Here is a 15,918-nt window from a genome sequence, read left to right as displayed (position 1 = left end):
TCATACAGAGTGAAGTAAGCCAGAAAGAGAAAAACAAATATCATATATTAACGCATATATGTGGAACCTAGAAAAATGGTACAGATGAACTGGTTTGCAGGGAAGAAATAGAGACAGAGATGTAGAGAACAAACACATGGACACCAAGGGGGGAAAGTGGGGGTGGGTTTGGTGGTGGTGTGATGAATTGGGAGATTGGGATTGATATGTATACAGTGATGTGTGTAAAATAGATAACTAATAAGAACGTGCTGTATAAAAAGATAAATGAAATTTTTAAAAAAAGATATTACTTACCTCACAGGTTTATAGTAACAATCAAATGCAATAATATACATAAAGTACCTAGCATGGTATCTGACATATAGTAAGAGCTCAGTTAATGGTAATCATGTCGATTATACCACTGACAATAAATATATTCATAAAAGGGAACCCTCCCATACTGTCGGTAGGAATGTAAATTGGTTGCAGCCACCATGGGGAACAGTATGGAGGTTCCTTTAAAAACTAAAAATAGAGTTACCATATGATCCAGCAATCCCACTTCTGGGCATATATCCAGAAAAGACAAAAGCTCTAATTTGAAAAGATACATACACCCCAATGTTCATAGTGGCACTATTTACAATAGCCAAGACATGGAAGCAACCTAAGTGTCCATCAACAGATGAATGGATAAAGAAGTTGTGGTATATATATACATATACAATGAAATATTACTCAGCCATAAAAACAAATGAAATAATGCCATTTGCAGCAACATGGATGGACCTAGAGATTATCATACTAAATGAAGTAAGTCAGAGAAAGACAAATATAATATCACTTATATGTGGAATCTAAAAAAAATAGCACAAATGAACTTATTTACAAAACAGAAACAGACTCACAGACATAGAAATCAAATTTATGGTCACCAAAGTGGAAGGGGTGGGGGGATAAATTGTGAGTACAGAATTAACAGATGCACAACTACCATATATAAAATAGATAAACAACAAGGATTTACTATACAGCACAGGGATCTATATTCGATATCTTATAATAAACTATAATGGAAAAGAATTTAAAAAATATAGATATACATATGTATGTATAAGTGAATCACTTTGCTGTACACCTGAAACTAACACAATATTGTAAATCAACTATAAATCAATCAGTATCTTCATATAATTACCTCATATAAAATAATAGGAAACAATTGCATAAAACAAGTTAATCTGCTTAATACCAGAGTTATATTACATTCATGGGTGGAAGAAGAAAGGTAATTATAATAGCTATCTTCCAAGTACTTCCATGTACTCTTTTAAGCACTTTATGTGTATTAACTACACTTGATCTTCCCAACAGCCCTATGAGGTATATACTACTATAGATGGGCATGCTGAGGGCTTATATAACTTGCTCCATCCAGTTTTAAAGATGTTAAAGGGCAGAGCTGGGGTTTAAACACAAGCAGTCTGTCCCCAGGGCCAAGTTCCTTACCACCATGCTCTGAGCCATGCTTTGCGCTAAGTACTTTACAAACATTATATCTACTTTGCTCTTTGCCACGTGGTACATAAAATCATTTCCAATGTACAAATATCCTCTCAGAGTTTCAGTTTCCTTTAAGGGACTTGCTCCAGATTCACACGTGATATTTAAACCCAGGGCTGCCTAAAGCCTATGCATTTTCCATTTGTATTTTCCTTAAATATGTTTTTAAATGGATTCCATCTTTGATGAATCAATGCCTTTTTCTACAAAAGCTGAGAGCTTTAAAAAGCAATATCTAATAATATTTGTCCTGCATTTCCCATGCTTTGCTAGATGGAGACATCAGAACTGACAGACATCAGAAATGGTAAAGTCTGAATGGGATTTGATACAATAGTTCTGGAATAAGCAGCAGGTTGCCCTAGTGTCACGGTTTTCAAGCTTTTTTTATCTTCAACCCACGGGAAGAAATCTATTTTTCATCACAACCCAGTAGATATACTCACAGAGACACACGTTATATTCACAAAAACAATGTTTGGCCTTATATGTTAATAGCATTTATTTTATTTTATTCAGTCTACTTTATTTCTTCCAAAAAAGTGCTTGTTAGGACCAACCAAACTGATTTCACAACCATTAGTGCGTTATGAGCCACAATTTGAAAAACCCTCCATTGGAAAATAGATCTCTTCCAGTGCTCCAATTCAGATTTATTTCAAAGTGGCCTGCATGAGACAGCTTCAAGAAGGTGAGTGACTGATTTGGTAGCCATGCTAATTTCTAAAACTAGAACCTAACAAATGCATATCAGACCCACCCAAACTGAGTTTTGTTTTTTGTTTTTTTTTTGCGGTACGCGGGCCTCTCACTGTTGTGGCCTCTCCCGTTGCGGCGGAGCACAGGCTCTAGACGCGCAGGCTCAGCGGCCATGGCTCACAGGCCCAGCCGCTCCGCGGCATGTGGGATCTTCCCGGACCGGGGCACGAACCCGTGTCCCCTGCATTGGCAGGCGGACTCTCAACCACTGCGCCACCAGGGAAGCCCCAAACCTGAGTTTTAATCTTGCTTTTCTCTTTCCTTTTTTTAGTTCATTCATGAATTTGTTACTTTTTCTACAACTGTTTTTAGAGTCTACATTTCAGGAAGCATACAGGGACCGAGGAATGAAGGATGAGTAAAAACAGGCATGCCTCCTGATGGCAGAGTGGGAATGAAAGCTGTTAATCCAAAAGCATGCAGGAAAATATTTTCAAATTATGATAAGTTGAGTGAACAAGAATACGGCACTGTGTATAACAGGGAGACAAGGTTTGATATGGAGTGTTAGAAATGTCTCTGTGAGGTGTCCTTTGGGCTGAGACTGAAAGAGGAAGAGACAATAACCAGGTAGTGGACAGCATTGTGCGTGCAGGCAAGGTCATACCATATCACAGTCTTCTAAAGCTGGAGGGGGCATGAACTGCTAGTTGAGTAATGGAAGGAAAAGATCTTCAAAATAAGTCTGGAAAAGTAAACAGGGCCAGACCACACAGGGTCCTGCGGACCATGGAAAGAGGTGAAGGGGTTTTATGGGGCTGCATAACATAAAACTCACATTGTAAAAACATAACCATGGTGTGTAGAACGAATTGGAGAGGTTCAACATTACACAGAGAGAGCTGTGTATAGTCTATGGCAATATGATGGAGTAGGGTGGAGCAGGGTGGTGGTCCTTTGTTACTTATCTCCGTTCTTACTGAGCAGACTTTACAATGCATTTCACATGCAGTGGGACCAGATTTACTAATTTTGGAGCTGTCAACTAACAAATAAGCCATGATATAGCATTTTTAAAAAGTATTGGAAATGCATCATTGAGTCTATGGGATAAATGGCCAAGGTATAGGGAAGCTCTTTCACTTTTAGGTTTAAACAATCAGGTTATGATATGAACCTTCATATCCTAGTTATTACCAAACTGTGTTGTGCCCACATATGTTACTGGATATAGTCCTGGAAATTAAAATCTTATCTTCTCTCCCTCTGAGAGTCTAGGATCTGTGATAGAGGGCTTCAGGTCTGATGTGCCGAAGGGGAAAAAGGATTTTTAACAACCAACTGGCTCCATGATTAAATAAATTTAAAATCATACTGGCCAAGGGAAGCATGTTGCCTCTTGCCTGCGCTGCTTCTTCTCTAATAATCCCCTGCGTGGCCGGACACTGTCGTTAACTTGACACAACTGGCACCTTTATCAGTTTGTTCTTTGAATAAAAATCGCTGAGCCCAAGTCGCAATAAAAATGTTCGTTCACTTAGGGTGAATTTAATAATACACTTGTCCCTCACTTCGAGTTAAATAGAGTAATGGGAGAGGAGTCCTCTTCTCTGTCACCGGGTTTGGGACCTCCGCCTGCCTCCAGTGGGGAGCTGAATGCAGCCAATCACTGCTCTCTATGCGAACCCAGTCTGCCTGGGTTGTATCCATTGGCAGCGAGTTACGTTCATGGTGAGCATTCTCTTCTCCCTTCTTTTGGTACCCAGTTCTCAGCCACCTCATTTGCCAGCTATCCCAAGAAGACACTGCTCACACCCCATGAGCCATCATCGTTTGTTATATTAGCTAAGGGCAGCCTACGTGCAATAGATCCCGGGCAGGGTTACGTATAACTAGCACATTATTACTTCCTGAAAGACCTGTAAAACAATGGATATAACGTGTAGTGGTGCAGCTGGGAGGATTCGGAACCAAATAGCCCAGGTTCAGGAACCTATCCTGGTGCCCATTAAACCTATGGCAGAGATGCCCAGCCAGTCCTTGCAAGGAGGTGAACAATAACACTTCCTAAAAGACAATACCAAGGATGCGCTGCCCACATTTTTACAAGCCCTTCCCGTGTTTCTGTCTAAATTCCCCCTAAGGGCTTAATTTCTGACATCTTCTGTGTGAATCAGTCCTCAGTGGTAAACAGAATTTTATTTACTGAGCAAGTAAACACCGAGGACCTAGTCTTCATTAGAATGTTACTGCCTCAGATTAATGCTTCATTGAATTTCTCTTTTTTCTTTTGTTTGCAAGTCCTCTCCTCCTCTAGCACAATGATCACTCTAAAGAAGAAAATGTACTCAGTACAGTTCTCCCATCATTGATATTCTATGTTTGTTTCCTAAGCAAAGAACTTGTCACTAGGAATTCGTTTGCATCCTGGGCACTGCTTTGCAGACTCTTAATTCTGTGATTCAAATAAAACTTGAAAATACGATCTCAGTGACATGATGTCAAAAGAAACGTGTTGACATAGTGCTGATACAGAGAGCTTTCTGTGACTAGAAATCATGTCTGTGCTTTGAGGAAAACAAAACGAGTCATAGCAGTTGGAATGCATTTTTACAGAAGGCTCTTTGCAGACAGCAGAGGCCAATTCTGCTGGCCTGTGTCTCCTTTCCTCTTCCCGTCTCTCCAGCCCATGCTCCTTCAAGTGTGAAGTCCCCATGTGATCATACGTCCTGCTTAAACCTCTTCACCGTCTTTCCAACGTGTACAGACTCGTGAACAAGCTCCTGTCATGGGATCTGCCCTCTCTCTTTCTCTCCAGGCTCAAGCTTCCCCGTAACACCTGTCGTTCCAACAAACCCAAACTATTTTCCTTTCCCCCCTCACACTGTGTTCTTTCCCATGTCTGTGCTTAATTCGTGCTGTTTTCCTCTCTCAGATCTTCCTTTTGGACCTGGAGACCCCTTCACCTCTACCATTTATTGGGTGTTCTACCTCGTGCAAATTACTTAAGCTTCACCGGGCCTTGATTTCCTCATTTGGAAAATGGGAGCATAAGAGCAGCATTGTGGGGTTAATGACACCACATTTGTGGAGTCCTTTAGAGTCTGCCCCAGAGGTGTTGGCTTTATTTTGTAGTTATTATTATTGTCACCATCCTTCAAAATTTAACTCAGTTTTCTCCTCTGCTGAGAAGATTTCCCTTCCCTCCTTATCCCAGAGACTGAGCGAATTACTGCCCTGTACTATGCACTTACTTCTTTATTGCCCTTTTTATATCTTTTTCTTATCATTTATGTGGTTCATGATTTGTTATAATGTTGCTGGGCAATGAAGTTGTTAGTGTGGAAAAATAAGCACGAGGTGCTTCAAGGAGGGCTTGTAACTCATATTTTATGGACCTCCTGCAACAGTGTGTTCAGGATATGATCGTTAATAATAGGTGAATAAATGGGGTGTTCTTTATTTCCTGGGCTTTATAGCTTTGTAGACCTCCAGTTAATGGGTTCTTACTATATGCCAGGAATGACATTAAATATTATACTCATCATATTTAGTCTTCACTATGATCAAATGTGGAAGATCTTCTTATCATTCCCATTTTACACTTGTGGAAACGGAGGGCCTGGAGTGAGTAATAGACCAGTACTCCCAAAGCCTGAACCCTTAGCTTAGGAAAGTTCTGCTCTGATCTGTAAGGTGTCCTTTGCCTCTGGGCCTCTTTAGTGTGTAAATGTATTTAACGCACTTGCATTCCTAATTCCCCTCCAGGTACTCCTTCCAAGATGAGGAAGACATGTTCATGGTGGTGGACCTGCTGCTGGGCGGGGACCTGCGTTATCACCTGCAGCAGAATGTCCGCTTCCAGGAAGACACTGTGAAGCTCTTCATCTGTGAGCTGGCCATGGCCCTGGACTACCTGCAGAGCCAGCGCATCATTCACAGGTGAGTCAAGTCCAAGGGGACAGCCTTGGTCTGAATGCACAGGAGGGAATGCACAACCTGAAGCATTCAACAGGTCCTTGTTGAACGTGACATCTAATTCTTACTTAATTCTTACAACATCCCTGGAGGTAGGTGTATTGTCCCCATTTTTCAGATTAAAAAAAAACAAAAACTGAGCACATTGAGCTCCGTCTGCCCAAGGTCACAGTTTGTAAACAATAAGACCAGAATGAGTGAGTGTTGGTGCTGCTTATAACTAAGCCTAGACAAAGAGAAGAAAAGGTGACATATAGGAGCTCAATAAATATAAATGAATTAGTCGAAAGAGAAATGGAGGAAGTGCATGAAGGGAAAGAAATAGAATGGGTAGGAATAAAATTCTTTGGGGAGAAAATTTGAGTCCTAACATCTGCCTGTCATCTACCTTATTGTGAGGGCAAGCTGCAGACAGAAGTTAGCAAAAGCAATGTATCTCCTTCACTTGGGGCAATTGTGCTAAAGACAAATAACACAAGTCGCTATAAACCCAAACAGACAACAGAGAGAAAAGGATAATGCTTTATGTTTATATAGGAGTTCGTAGTTTTTAATGGCAAGTTCCTATATAAGATCTCACTTGATCTCTGTAATAAGTGATAAGTGAGCTGAGCAGGTATAGTTAGACCAGTATTAAATATGAGATTTGTGGGCTTCCCTGGTGGCGCAGGGGTTGAGAGTCCGCCTGCCGATGCAGGGGACACGGGTTCGTGCCCCGGTCCGGGAAGATCCCACATGCCGTGGAGCGGCTGGGCCCGTGAGCCATGGCCACTGAGCCTGCGCGTCCGGAGCCTGTGCTCCGCAGCGGGAGAGGCCATGGCAGCGAGAGGCCCGTGTACTGCAAAAAAAAAAAAAAATATGAGATTTGTGACCTGGAGGCATTAAAGTATCATCTAGGTTACTTATAAGAAGTTTGAACCTAATCACCATCAAAGCAGCTACTATTTACCTGGCTTTCTATATGCCAGGTACTGCTAGGGACTTTCATATATTATCCTGTTAAATTCTCAAAACTCAAAGAGGACTCCACATTTCATTACAGTATTCCCATTATACAGATGAGAAAAGTGTGGCTCAAAGATTTGCCAAGGAGAGACCATGACAACTGGCATTGCCGGGATTCAAACCTATATCTCTCCGATCCTAAAGTCAGAGCTCTGTCTACTATACTACCTTGCATTAATTACACATACGAAATATATACATTAATTAATTATGCATTGTTAAATGAACAACCAACATGTGACTCTGCCACTGTCATCTCTAATCCTTGAAGAATCTGCTGAGTTTTTAAGTTTAATTATGTCTCATTTACTGAAAATTTGTCTACATAAAATTTTTGCCCACCACTAGTTGACATTTATCTAGAATTTATCAGGACTAGTACAGGGCCTGTGGTTGAAGATGTAACATCGTAATTTATAGATTCTCCGTGCAAGCACTGTGGACCAATCCTTTTTTTTTCCTCTCTCTTTTTGGCCTTGGCGCTTACATAATTATTATTTAAATTTCTATCTTTGGAAGGTCCCATTTGTATTGGAAACATGCTCTTCAGGCAATGGATAAATGGAAAGCAGACCAGTTAATCATGTATGATCTCGGAAGTAAATTTACACACCCGGTGTTTTTGTCAATAACTGGGAATCCTGTTGACAAGCGATCTTTCTCCCATACTGCCTTTCTGCTACCTCCCGCCTAGTTCTTTCCGAGGAGAAACTTTTCATATTTGTAGGCTATAGAGTCCCTGTCAGGGTCTTCATGCTCACTCATCCTCCCCCAAATTGCCAACCCACAGTCTGTTTGGGGTGCTGACATTGCAGATCTCAGGCAGAAGCCAGGGACTATGAAAAGCCAACATCACCAGAGGCCACCTTGTAACTTTCTCCCTTCTCTGTTTGAATCTGAGTTCTGTGGCTTCTTTCTCTGAGCTTCATTTTCTCAGTCATCACAAGTCAAGATGCTCTGAGCATTTTTGCCATGTGCTTAGAACCATGTTCCAAGAAGAATACAGGAGAAAAACGAAACAGAAAACTTGATACAATTTTCACCCCCAAGGAACATAACCATACCAAATAGCATTGTTTTCTGTCCTTGTCTCCCTCACTCTCTTTTGCTCCTATCACGGTTTTGCCACTTGAATAAGAAACCAAGGACTAAGTTTCTGCTCCTTGCCCTTTACACACTCACAATTACTACTTAGTGCCCATCTTCAGAGGGCCTCTTTGTACTGAAATGTCTCCTCCTCATGGCAGATGAATGGAAGGCAAACACCATGACATTATGAATACTGGGTTAAAATGAGATAGCATCCTAGGACAGGAATAAAGATGCAGATGTAGAGAATGGACTTGAGGACACGGGGAGGGGGAAGGGTAAGCTGGGACGAAATGAGAGAGTGGCATGGACATATATACACTACCAAATGTAAAACAGATAGCTAGTGGGAAGCAGCCGCATAGCACAAGGAGATCAGCTGGGTACTTTGTGACCACCTCGAGGGATGGGATAGGGAGGGTGGGAGGGAGACGCGCAAGAAGGAGGGGATATGGGGATATATGTATACGTATAGCTGATTCACTTTGTTATACAGCAGAAACTGACACAACATTGTAAAGCAATTATACTCCAATAAAGATGTTAAAAAAAACACACAAAAAACAATCCAGATGTATTTCTACTGCCCATACGTCCTACCTTGCCTCCCCATGCGTTATATTTTATAGTCAATCGTAACATTTTGTACCTCTCCTGAGGAGTTGTGATGTTTGGGGTATGTAATTACCTAATGTCTGTGTGCTGTGCTAAATTGTAAACTCCATGAGTTGGGGCCATGCGTGTTGTGCTTCTCACTGTGTAACCAGTGTGTGACAAAAATCTGAAGGAATGAACACTGCCCGAACCACATGGATGACAGATTGACTAAAAGCCCAGCTTTACAGATAACAAAGACGAAATTAAACTAGAAGGCATTAAAGCCATAAATTTCAGAGCTACCTTGGTCTTCACATTGGGCAATCATGTAATTTATCATCCAAACCAGGGTACTCCTGAGAATGAAAGGAGTTGTGTTAATAATTATGCTGGGACAACAGGCAAAACCCCTAAGTGTTTCGGAAAAATCAGAACATATATCAACCTCATTAGGGCTTTTCAAGACAGTCATGACCAAATAGGCATTTTAATTGTGAGGGAGCTCTAATAACCAGGACTTTCTGCCTTCAGACTAGTAGATATCAATGTGAAGTGATTTCCATTTGAAGTGGTATCAAATGGCTTAAAAGACATGTACATGGTGAAGTAAGCAGTGTCCCTTTGTCTACGGCATTTAGAGGATAATAGTGGCGGCACTCTGAAGCCAGCTTCAGGGCTCCTGGGGCAGAGTTAAAAGCGTGAAGAGCAACATAGAAGAAGAGATAGAGGCTTCTGAGTACTGTAATTCTCTTTCTAAATCTCTTTCTTCAAAAGAATGTGAAGAATTCATGCTGTATTTGATGGAATCTAAGATAACAAAACATCTTTCAGCTACTTAGAGGATTGGATTTAAGACACAACCTGAGTTCCAAAGTATTAAAATGTGAATTAAAAAAAAAAGGACAAAATACAGATTTCCCAGGCAAGGAAAGATCATTTGCATGAAAGTGCAGATGTAAAATATGTGACTTCCAGGGCTTCCCTGGTGGCGCAGTGGTTGAGAGTCCGCCTGCCGATGCAGGGGACACAGGTTCGTGCCCGGTCTGGGAAGATCCCACATGCCGCGGAGCGGCTGGGCCCGTGAGCCATGGCCGCTGAGCCTGCGCGTCCGGAGCCTGTGCTCCGCAACAGGAGAGGCCACAACAGTGAGTGGCCCGCGTACCGAAAAAAAAAAAAAAGTGACTTCCTAATTTCAAAACAACATTTTGTCTCTGGACAGGGTAGAAGGTTCCAAATTACCTGTGGTGGTCAGCGAATATGTGTGGAGCAGAAGTGGTAATAGGCTGCCCTGACTGAGGGATTCCTGGGTACCAGGTGCTCTGCTTAAGCACTTGTGAATTATTTCACTCAGTCCACCCACAACTCCAAGAGGCTGATGGTGTGACCGTCCTCATTTTACAGCTGATGAAACTCCGGTTCAGAAAATCACTTGGCTAACGTGTAGGTGAGGCCACCTACACTTGAAGGATATGCAGAGCTCTTAGCCACTCTCCACACCTACTGATGTTCAGCACTGTTGTTGCCCTGAGGAGGGTTTGGCACAGGGTGGGGCACGGCCACCTGCCTTCAGGTACCCGCTGTCTGGCTGCACAAATGAAGATGACACAAATGGAGCCAACAGACAACAGAAGAGCCTAAAACTAGAAGCTAAATTGGATGAGAAAGACTGAAGTGCTTCAGTAGGGAAGATGCTTTGGGGTAACAAAACAAGTTTCTTCTGAGCTCAGAGGGCTTAAAAGCAGGAAGGAGAATTTAGTCTGTGTAAGGGGAACTGTATTCTGAATGAAAGTATTAGTTTGTCTCCCTGTGGTAACACAGAATAGGCTCTGTCTTTAGGTTTTTTTTGCATTGTTTTTCCTGCCAGCAATGGCCATCTTAGTTATTTTTTTTAAATACCATAAATGCTATTTCTGCCTAAATTCCAAATGAGACATAAATGGGGTTTTGTTTTATTTTGTTTGTGGATTATTTTTAATCCACAGACTTGACTTTTTGTAGTTTCCTAAATATGTAGAATATTTAGCTAATTTTTTTTCACTTTTAGAATCTGTTTTCTCTATAGCTGTGAAAGACACAAGATTGCACAGTAATCATTAATTTCGAATTGTGCAATTAGACATATTTCTTATTGGACGGGAAGTCAAACATTTTTCTATGAGTACAGCTTGAAAATCAGCTCTAGTTTCCAAATTATGGCCATTTCCTTGTTCAATATTCCGCTTTACTTACATTACATCAGTGAATCAAGATCTTAAGATATAGATACAGTGATTATTTGCTTTTATTTTTAAAAATAAGGAAAATTAAACTCATTACAATCCTTCCTATGGGATAGTACTCTGATTTGTTGATTGCCACAGTCTCTCCAGTGAATAAAGTGATAGAAAGTAATTATTACAGTCTAATGACAAATTTGTATTCCTTCCCTTGTCAGATGTTAAAGGCTCAATTACAGATTTAAGCTAATGAGATGAATTGTTTGGGACAGTTAAATAGTAAGTCATCTTGGGTCAAAATACCACTTGAGGGCTTCCCTGGTGGCGCAGTGGTTGAGAGTCCGCCTGCCGATGTGGGGGACACGGGTTCGTGCCCTGGTCCGGGAAGATCCCACATGCCGTGGAGCAGCTGGGCCCGTGAGCCATGGCTGCTGAGCCTGCATGTCCAGAGCCTGTGCTCCGCAACGGGAGAGGCCACAACAGTGAGAGGCCCACATACCGCAAAAAAAAAAAAAAAAAAATACCATTTGAGTGAATGTTTGTTTTTCTGTCTTTCTAAGAATTATCTCACTCTAGTGAAGTTATAACTGACTGCTTTCTAAATTCCTACAGGAATAAGATAAAAATCTAATTAGGCCATTGGTATCAATGATGGCAGTGCAACAGAGTGAGCTGCAAAAGTTCATCTCCATCTCCAACTGATTACAGATACGCTGAAGTAGGAATAAAAGAAAATTCATGATTGTCAAAAAAAGAATAGGATGCTATTTTTATTAATCACCTTTGTCTTCTCTGCTATAATCATAGAAACCGTTAACTGACACCCAGTCCATCTCGGAGCCTCCATAAAATACACAAAGGAATTCGTTTTCGCACATCCCCTCTTGGACTGAAGTAGCTGCTTGCCGGGTGTTTATATCATTCTTCTGGAAATCAGCATTTTGATGGTGAAGATAAAAACTTAGGGATATGCTTCTTTCATAAATATTCATTCAAGAACTGTTTCTTGAGTATCTGTTTGCCGGACAATGTTCTCGGTGCTGACCTTCAATTCTGAAAGGACGGACAACTTCCCCGTCATCCAGAGTTGATAATATAGCGTGAAAGGGAGTCAAGTAAACAATTCAACACTCGTACGAGAAAGGTGTTTAAATTCTGTGGCATTTACTACAAAGGAAATAAGCAGTTATGTGTGTATCCTGTGCCACCCATACACGTCACTCACACTCAGTGCAGCTTCTCAGTGGTCTTGATCCTACTTTTAGTGGTAGCCCCTGGCTCACAATATTCCTTATAAGAAGTGGTCTCTCCCTCCTAAACTGAGGCCCTACTCCTCACTCCTGTTCTAATCTCTAATCTAATCTCTAGTCTAATCCAGAGCGGTTGCTAAATACATCAGTGACTGAACAAATGAATGAGGACAGAATATACACGTGCTCCTTGGGTGGACGTGGAAGGTAAAGGTTGCCGTGGATAAAGTTGTCTTCAGCATCTTTTTAATTTATTCCCACTGTGTGTCTACAGTGTGTGGGGCTCCATGCTGCCTTTCCTCCATGCTGTTAGTTGTTATGCCATGTAAGGAAACCACCACAGATGTAGTGACTTAAAATAACACACATTGATTATCTCACAGTTTTTTTTTTTACATCTTTATTGGACTATAATTGCTTTACAATGGTGTGTTTCTGCTTTATAACAAAGTGAATGAGTTATACATATACATATGTTCCCGTAACTCTTCCCTCTTGCGTCTCCCTCCCTCCCACCCTCCCTATCCCACCTCACAGTTTCTTTGGGCCAGGAGTCTGGACACATCTTAGCTGGGTTCTCAGAAACGCTGTAATCAAGGTGTTGGCCAGAACTGGGTTCTCTTCTGGAGGCTGGACTGGGCAAGGGTCCACTTCCAAGTTCAGTAGGGATGTTGGCAGAATTCATTGCCTCATGACTATAGGACTCTGCTTGTTTCCTCAGACTCAGTGAGGAGACCAAGACTCCAGAGTGAGTCTGCTAGCAAGACAGGGTATATATCATTGAATAAAATTATGTAACACAATCACTCACAAAGAAGAGCGACCTCCCATCACCCTCGCTGTATAATGTCAGTTAGAAGCAAATCAATCAGCCCACACTCAAGGGCTGAGGATGACACAAGACATGAACAGGAGGAGGTGGGGAACATGGGGGGCACCATAAAGTCTGTCTACCATACTTCCTCTAAACAAGTTTTCCTATGCCTGACTCCGACATCAATATCCTCTATGACCGTAAACATAATCCTGAACATCCTTGTCAAGGAAGCAATGAGGTGGTTTGGTCAGACGAACAGGAATGGTTCTTTCGTACCTAAGAGTCTAGGGTGATTCTCCTCAGCCCTGATAGGATGACGCTCTTCAAAGTATAACCTCTTTGACTTTCTGCTCTCTACCACGCACCTATTTCTCCCCAGCAATGCCCCATGACCGAAATGAATTGTCAAAGGGCATGTAACAGTGAGGTGGGATAGTCAGCCTTTAACACATTTAATAATCAAGACCTTTTCGCAATTCAGTTGTTAGCCAAAATTCTTTGTTTTAACGAAGGTCTTGAGTTTGTTACAGGCAGAGATCTTCGAGGCTGAGATTTCGTCTTTTTGTCTGACTCATACACACTGCAGCATCTTGGAAAACACATTTTATTTTCTTGGGATGATCATTCATAGGGAAAAAATAAGATCTTTCTGCAGCTAATCATTTTAGTTAATGATCATTGAGTGACAGATGAGCTTCTGATGAATGAACTTGTCAACACAGTGACACCCCAGGTTTCTGCAGCCTGTGGAAATGAGTCATCTGGAGAGATGCTTTTCTAATTCCTGGAGGTGTTTACTCCCCTCTGCTCACCATTTAAATTATACTACAAATACCTATCTCATTTTCTTAATGGCTTAAGAAGAGCTGTCATTCATTGTGCATATACCAAGAACTAGGCACTGTGCTAACAAGCGTTATGCACACACTGCCTAGTCTGATAGTCAGCAATACTGTGACAGGGTTAAGTGACTTGCCCAGTACCATACAGTTGGTATACTAAGGCCACATTCAAAAGTAGGATGAACTGATTCAAAGATCCTACTCTTAATATAGGCTCTTTTAGTTTCATTCTTATGAACATAATAGACTTCTTCAAGATCAGATGAGCTATTTAGTGCTATTTACCCAACAGCAACGAACATTAGTTTAGATACACATTTTTAGTTGGTATGTGTTATGGGTTAAATTTTGTGCCCCCCTGCCCAAAAGGTATGTTGAAGTCCTAATCCCCAGTAACTCAGAATGTGACCTTATTAGGAAATAAGGTCTTTACAGAGGTCATCAAGTAAAAATGAGTTTATGAGGGTGGGTCCTAACCCAATATAACGGGGATTCTCACCAAAAGAGGGAATGTGGACATAGAGATAGATATAAACAGAAGGAAAATGAGGTGAAGAGACACAGGGAGAACTCTGTGTGAAGACGAAGGATTGGAGTGATGTGTCTATAAGCTGAGGAAGGCTAAAGTTTGTCAGCAAACCAACACAAGCTAGGAAGAAGCAAGGAAGACCCCTCACCTACAGGTTTCAGAAGGAGGAGGGCCTTGATGACACCTTGATTTTAGACTTTTAGCCTCCAGAACCATGAAACAATATATTTCTGTTTTTTTAAGCCACCTAGTTTGAGGTACTTTGTTACAGCAGCCCTGGCAAATGAATACAGTAAGTTTTCATAGTTTTTTTAGGTGCTGAAATTTCAATCTTTGCTTCTCTAACACGTACTACTCAGAGCAGCTTCTACTTCACTCCTGATACGCTACTTCAAATATATTATGGGATGGAAGACCAGAACAAAACTTGTTAGAATTGTTTATAAAACTACAGTAACCCGAGAGAGAGTTCACTAAGTCAAATCCATTAGCTTTAGTAGATGGTAAGCTATTTTATGTTGCCCAGACACTGTCTCTACTTACTTTCATATTTCAGATTTGGTGAGATATTTCAGATATCTCTGGCTTTTTCATAACGTTTCTGTAGTCCAAGGAGTTTTGTTTTGTGCTTACATATCTCTAAGGGAAGTGAAATCTTTTCCAATTTACCAAAGCAGCATGTCCAGGATGATGAAATTAAAAGTCTAAAAATACTTATAGATGATCTGATTACTTGTATTGTCCATGCTCCAAGTGATGCTGCCTTTCTTCCTCCCAGTGTATTTTTTTTTTTTTTTTTTTTTGCGGTACGTGGGCCTCTCACTGCTGCGGCCTCTCCCGTTGCGGAGCACAGGCTCTGGACGCGCAGGCCCAGCGGCCATGGCTCACGGGCCTAGCCACTCCGCAGCATGTGGGATCTTCCCGGACCGGGACACGAACCTGTGTCCCCTGCATCGGCAGGCGGACTCTCAACCACTGCGCCACCAGGGAAGCCCCCTCCCAGTGTATTGTTAATATTTTCTGTTTATTGCAGTGGGATAATAGATTTTGGCTTCCGACTGCCATTTTCTGAGGAGTGGTTGAGAAAATGCCCTTGCTTGTTGTTTTGGTAAATCTTCTCTTCAGAAGCTCACCAGCCCTTGCGAATGTTTTCTCTTCCTAACTCCCATGGCAGAAGGGCCACTTGAGCCTCAAAAACAAAACGGCAGTGCAGTAATGAGGGTATTAGGTTGGTACGTTCTATTCAGCACCTGCTCCCAAGCTACCGAATAATGAATGAGCATGAATTACACATTGTGAAAACAGGAGGCTCTGCCTGCTTTGTATTGTGCGTCAGGCAGTTCCGAAA

The 15,918-nt window shown here is 41.6% G+C and overlaps 1 protein-coding gene across 1 annotated transcript in view; it reads left to right on the top strand.

Annotated features, from left to right (window-relative positions):
- STK32A (serine/threonine kinase 32A) overlaps nt 1-15,918 on the top strand; it is a 120,926-nt gene that overhangs the window by 59,720 nt on the left and 45,288 nt on the right. The window contains exon 5 of the mRNA XM_027081695.1: nt 6,016-6,189. Coding sequence (XP_026937496.1) covers nt 6,016-6,189 — 174 coding nt within the window. The remainder of the gene's footprint in view (nt 1-6,015; nt 6,190-15,918) is intronic.

The sequence above is a fragment of the Aethalodelphis obliquidens genome, unplaced genomic scaffold (assembly GCF_003676395.1).
Source record: "Aethalodelphis obliquidens isolate GAN/ISIS:26980383/991018 unplaced genomic scaffold, ASM367639v1 scaffold45, whole genome shotgun sequence".
NCBI lineage: Eukaryota > Metazoa > Chordata > Mammalia > Artiodactyla > Delphinidae > Aethalodelphis > Aethalodelphis obliquidens.
Note: the sequence above shows the minus strand (reverse complement) of the source record. Positions and strands in the feature narration are given on the sequence as shown.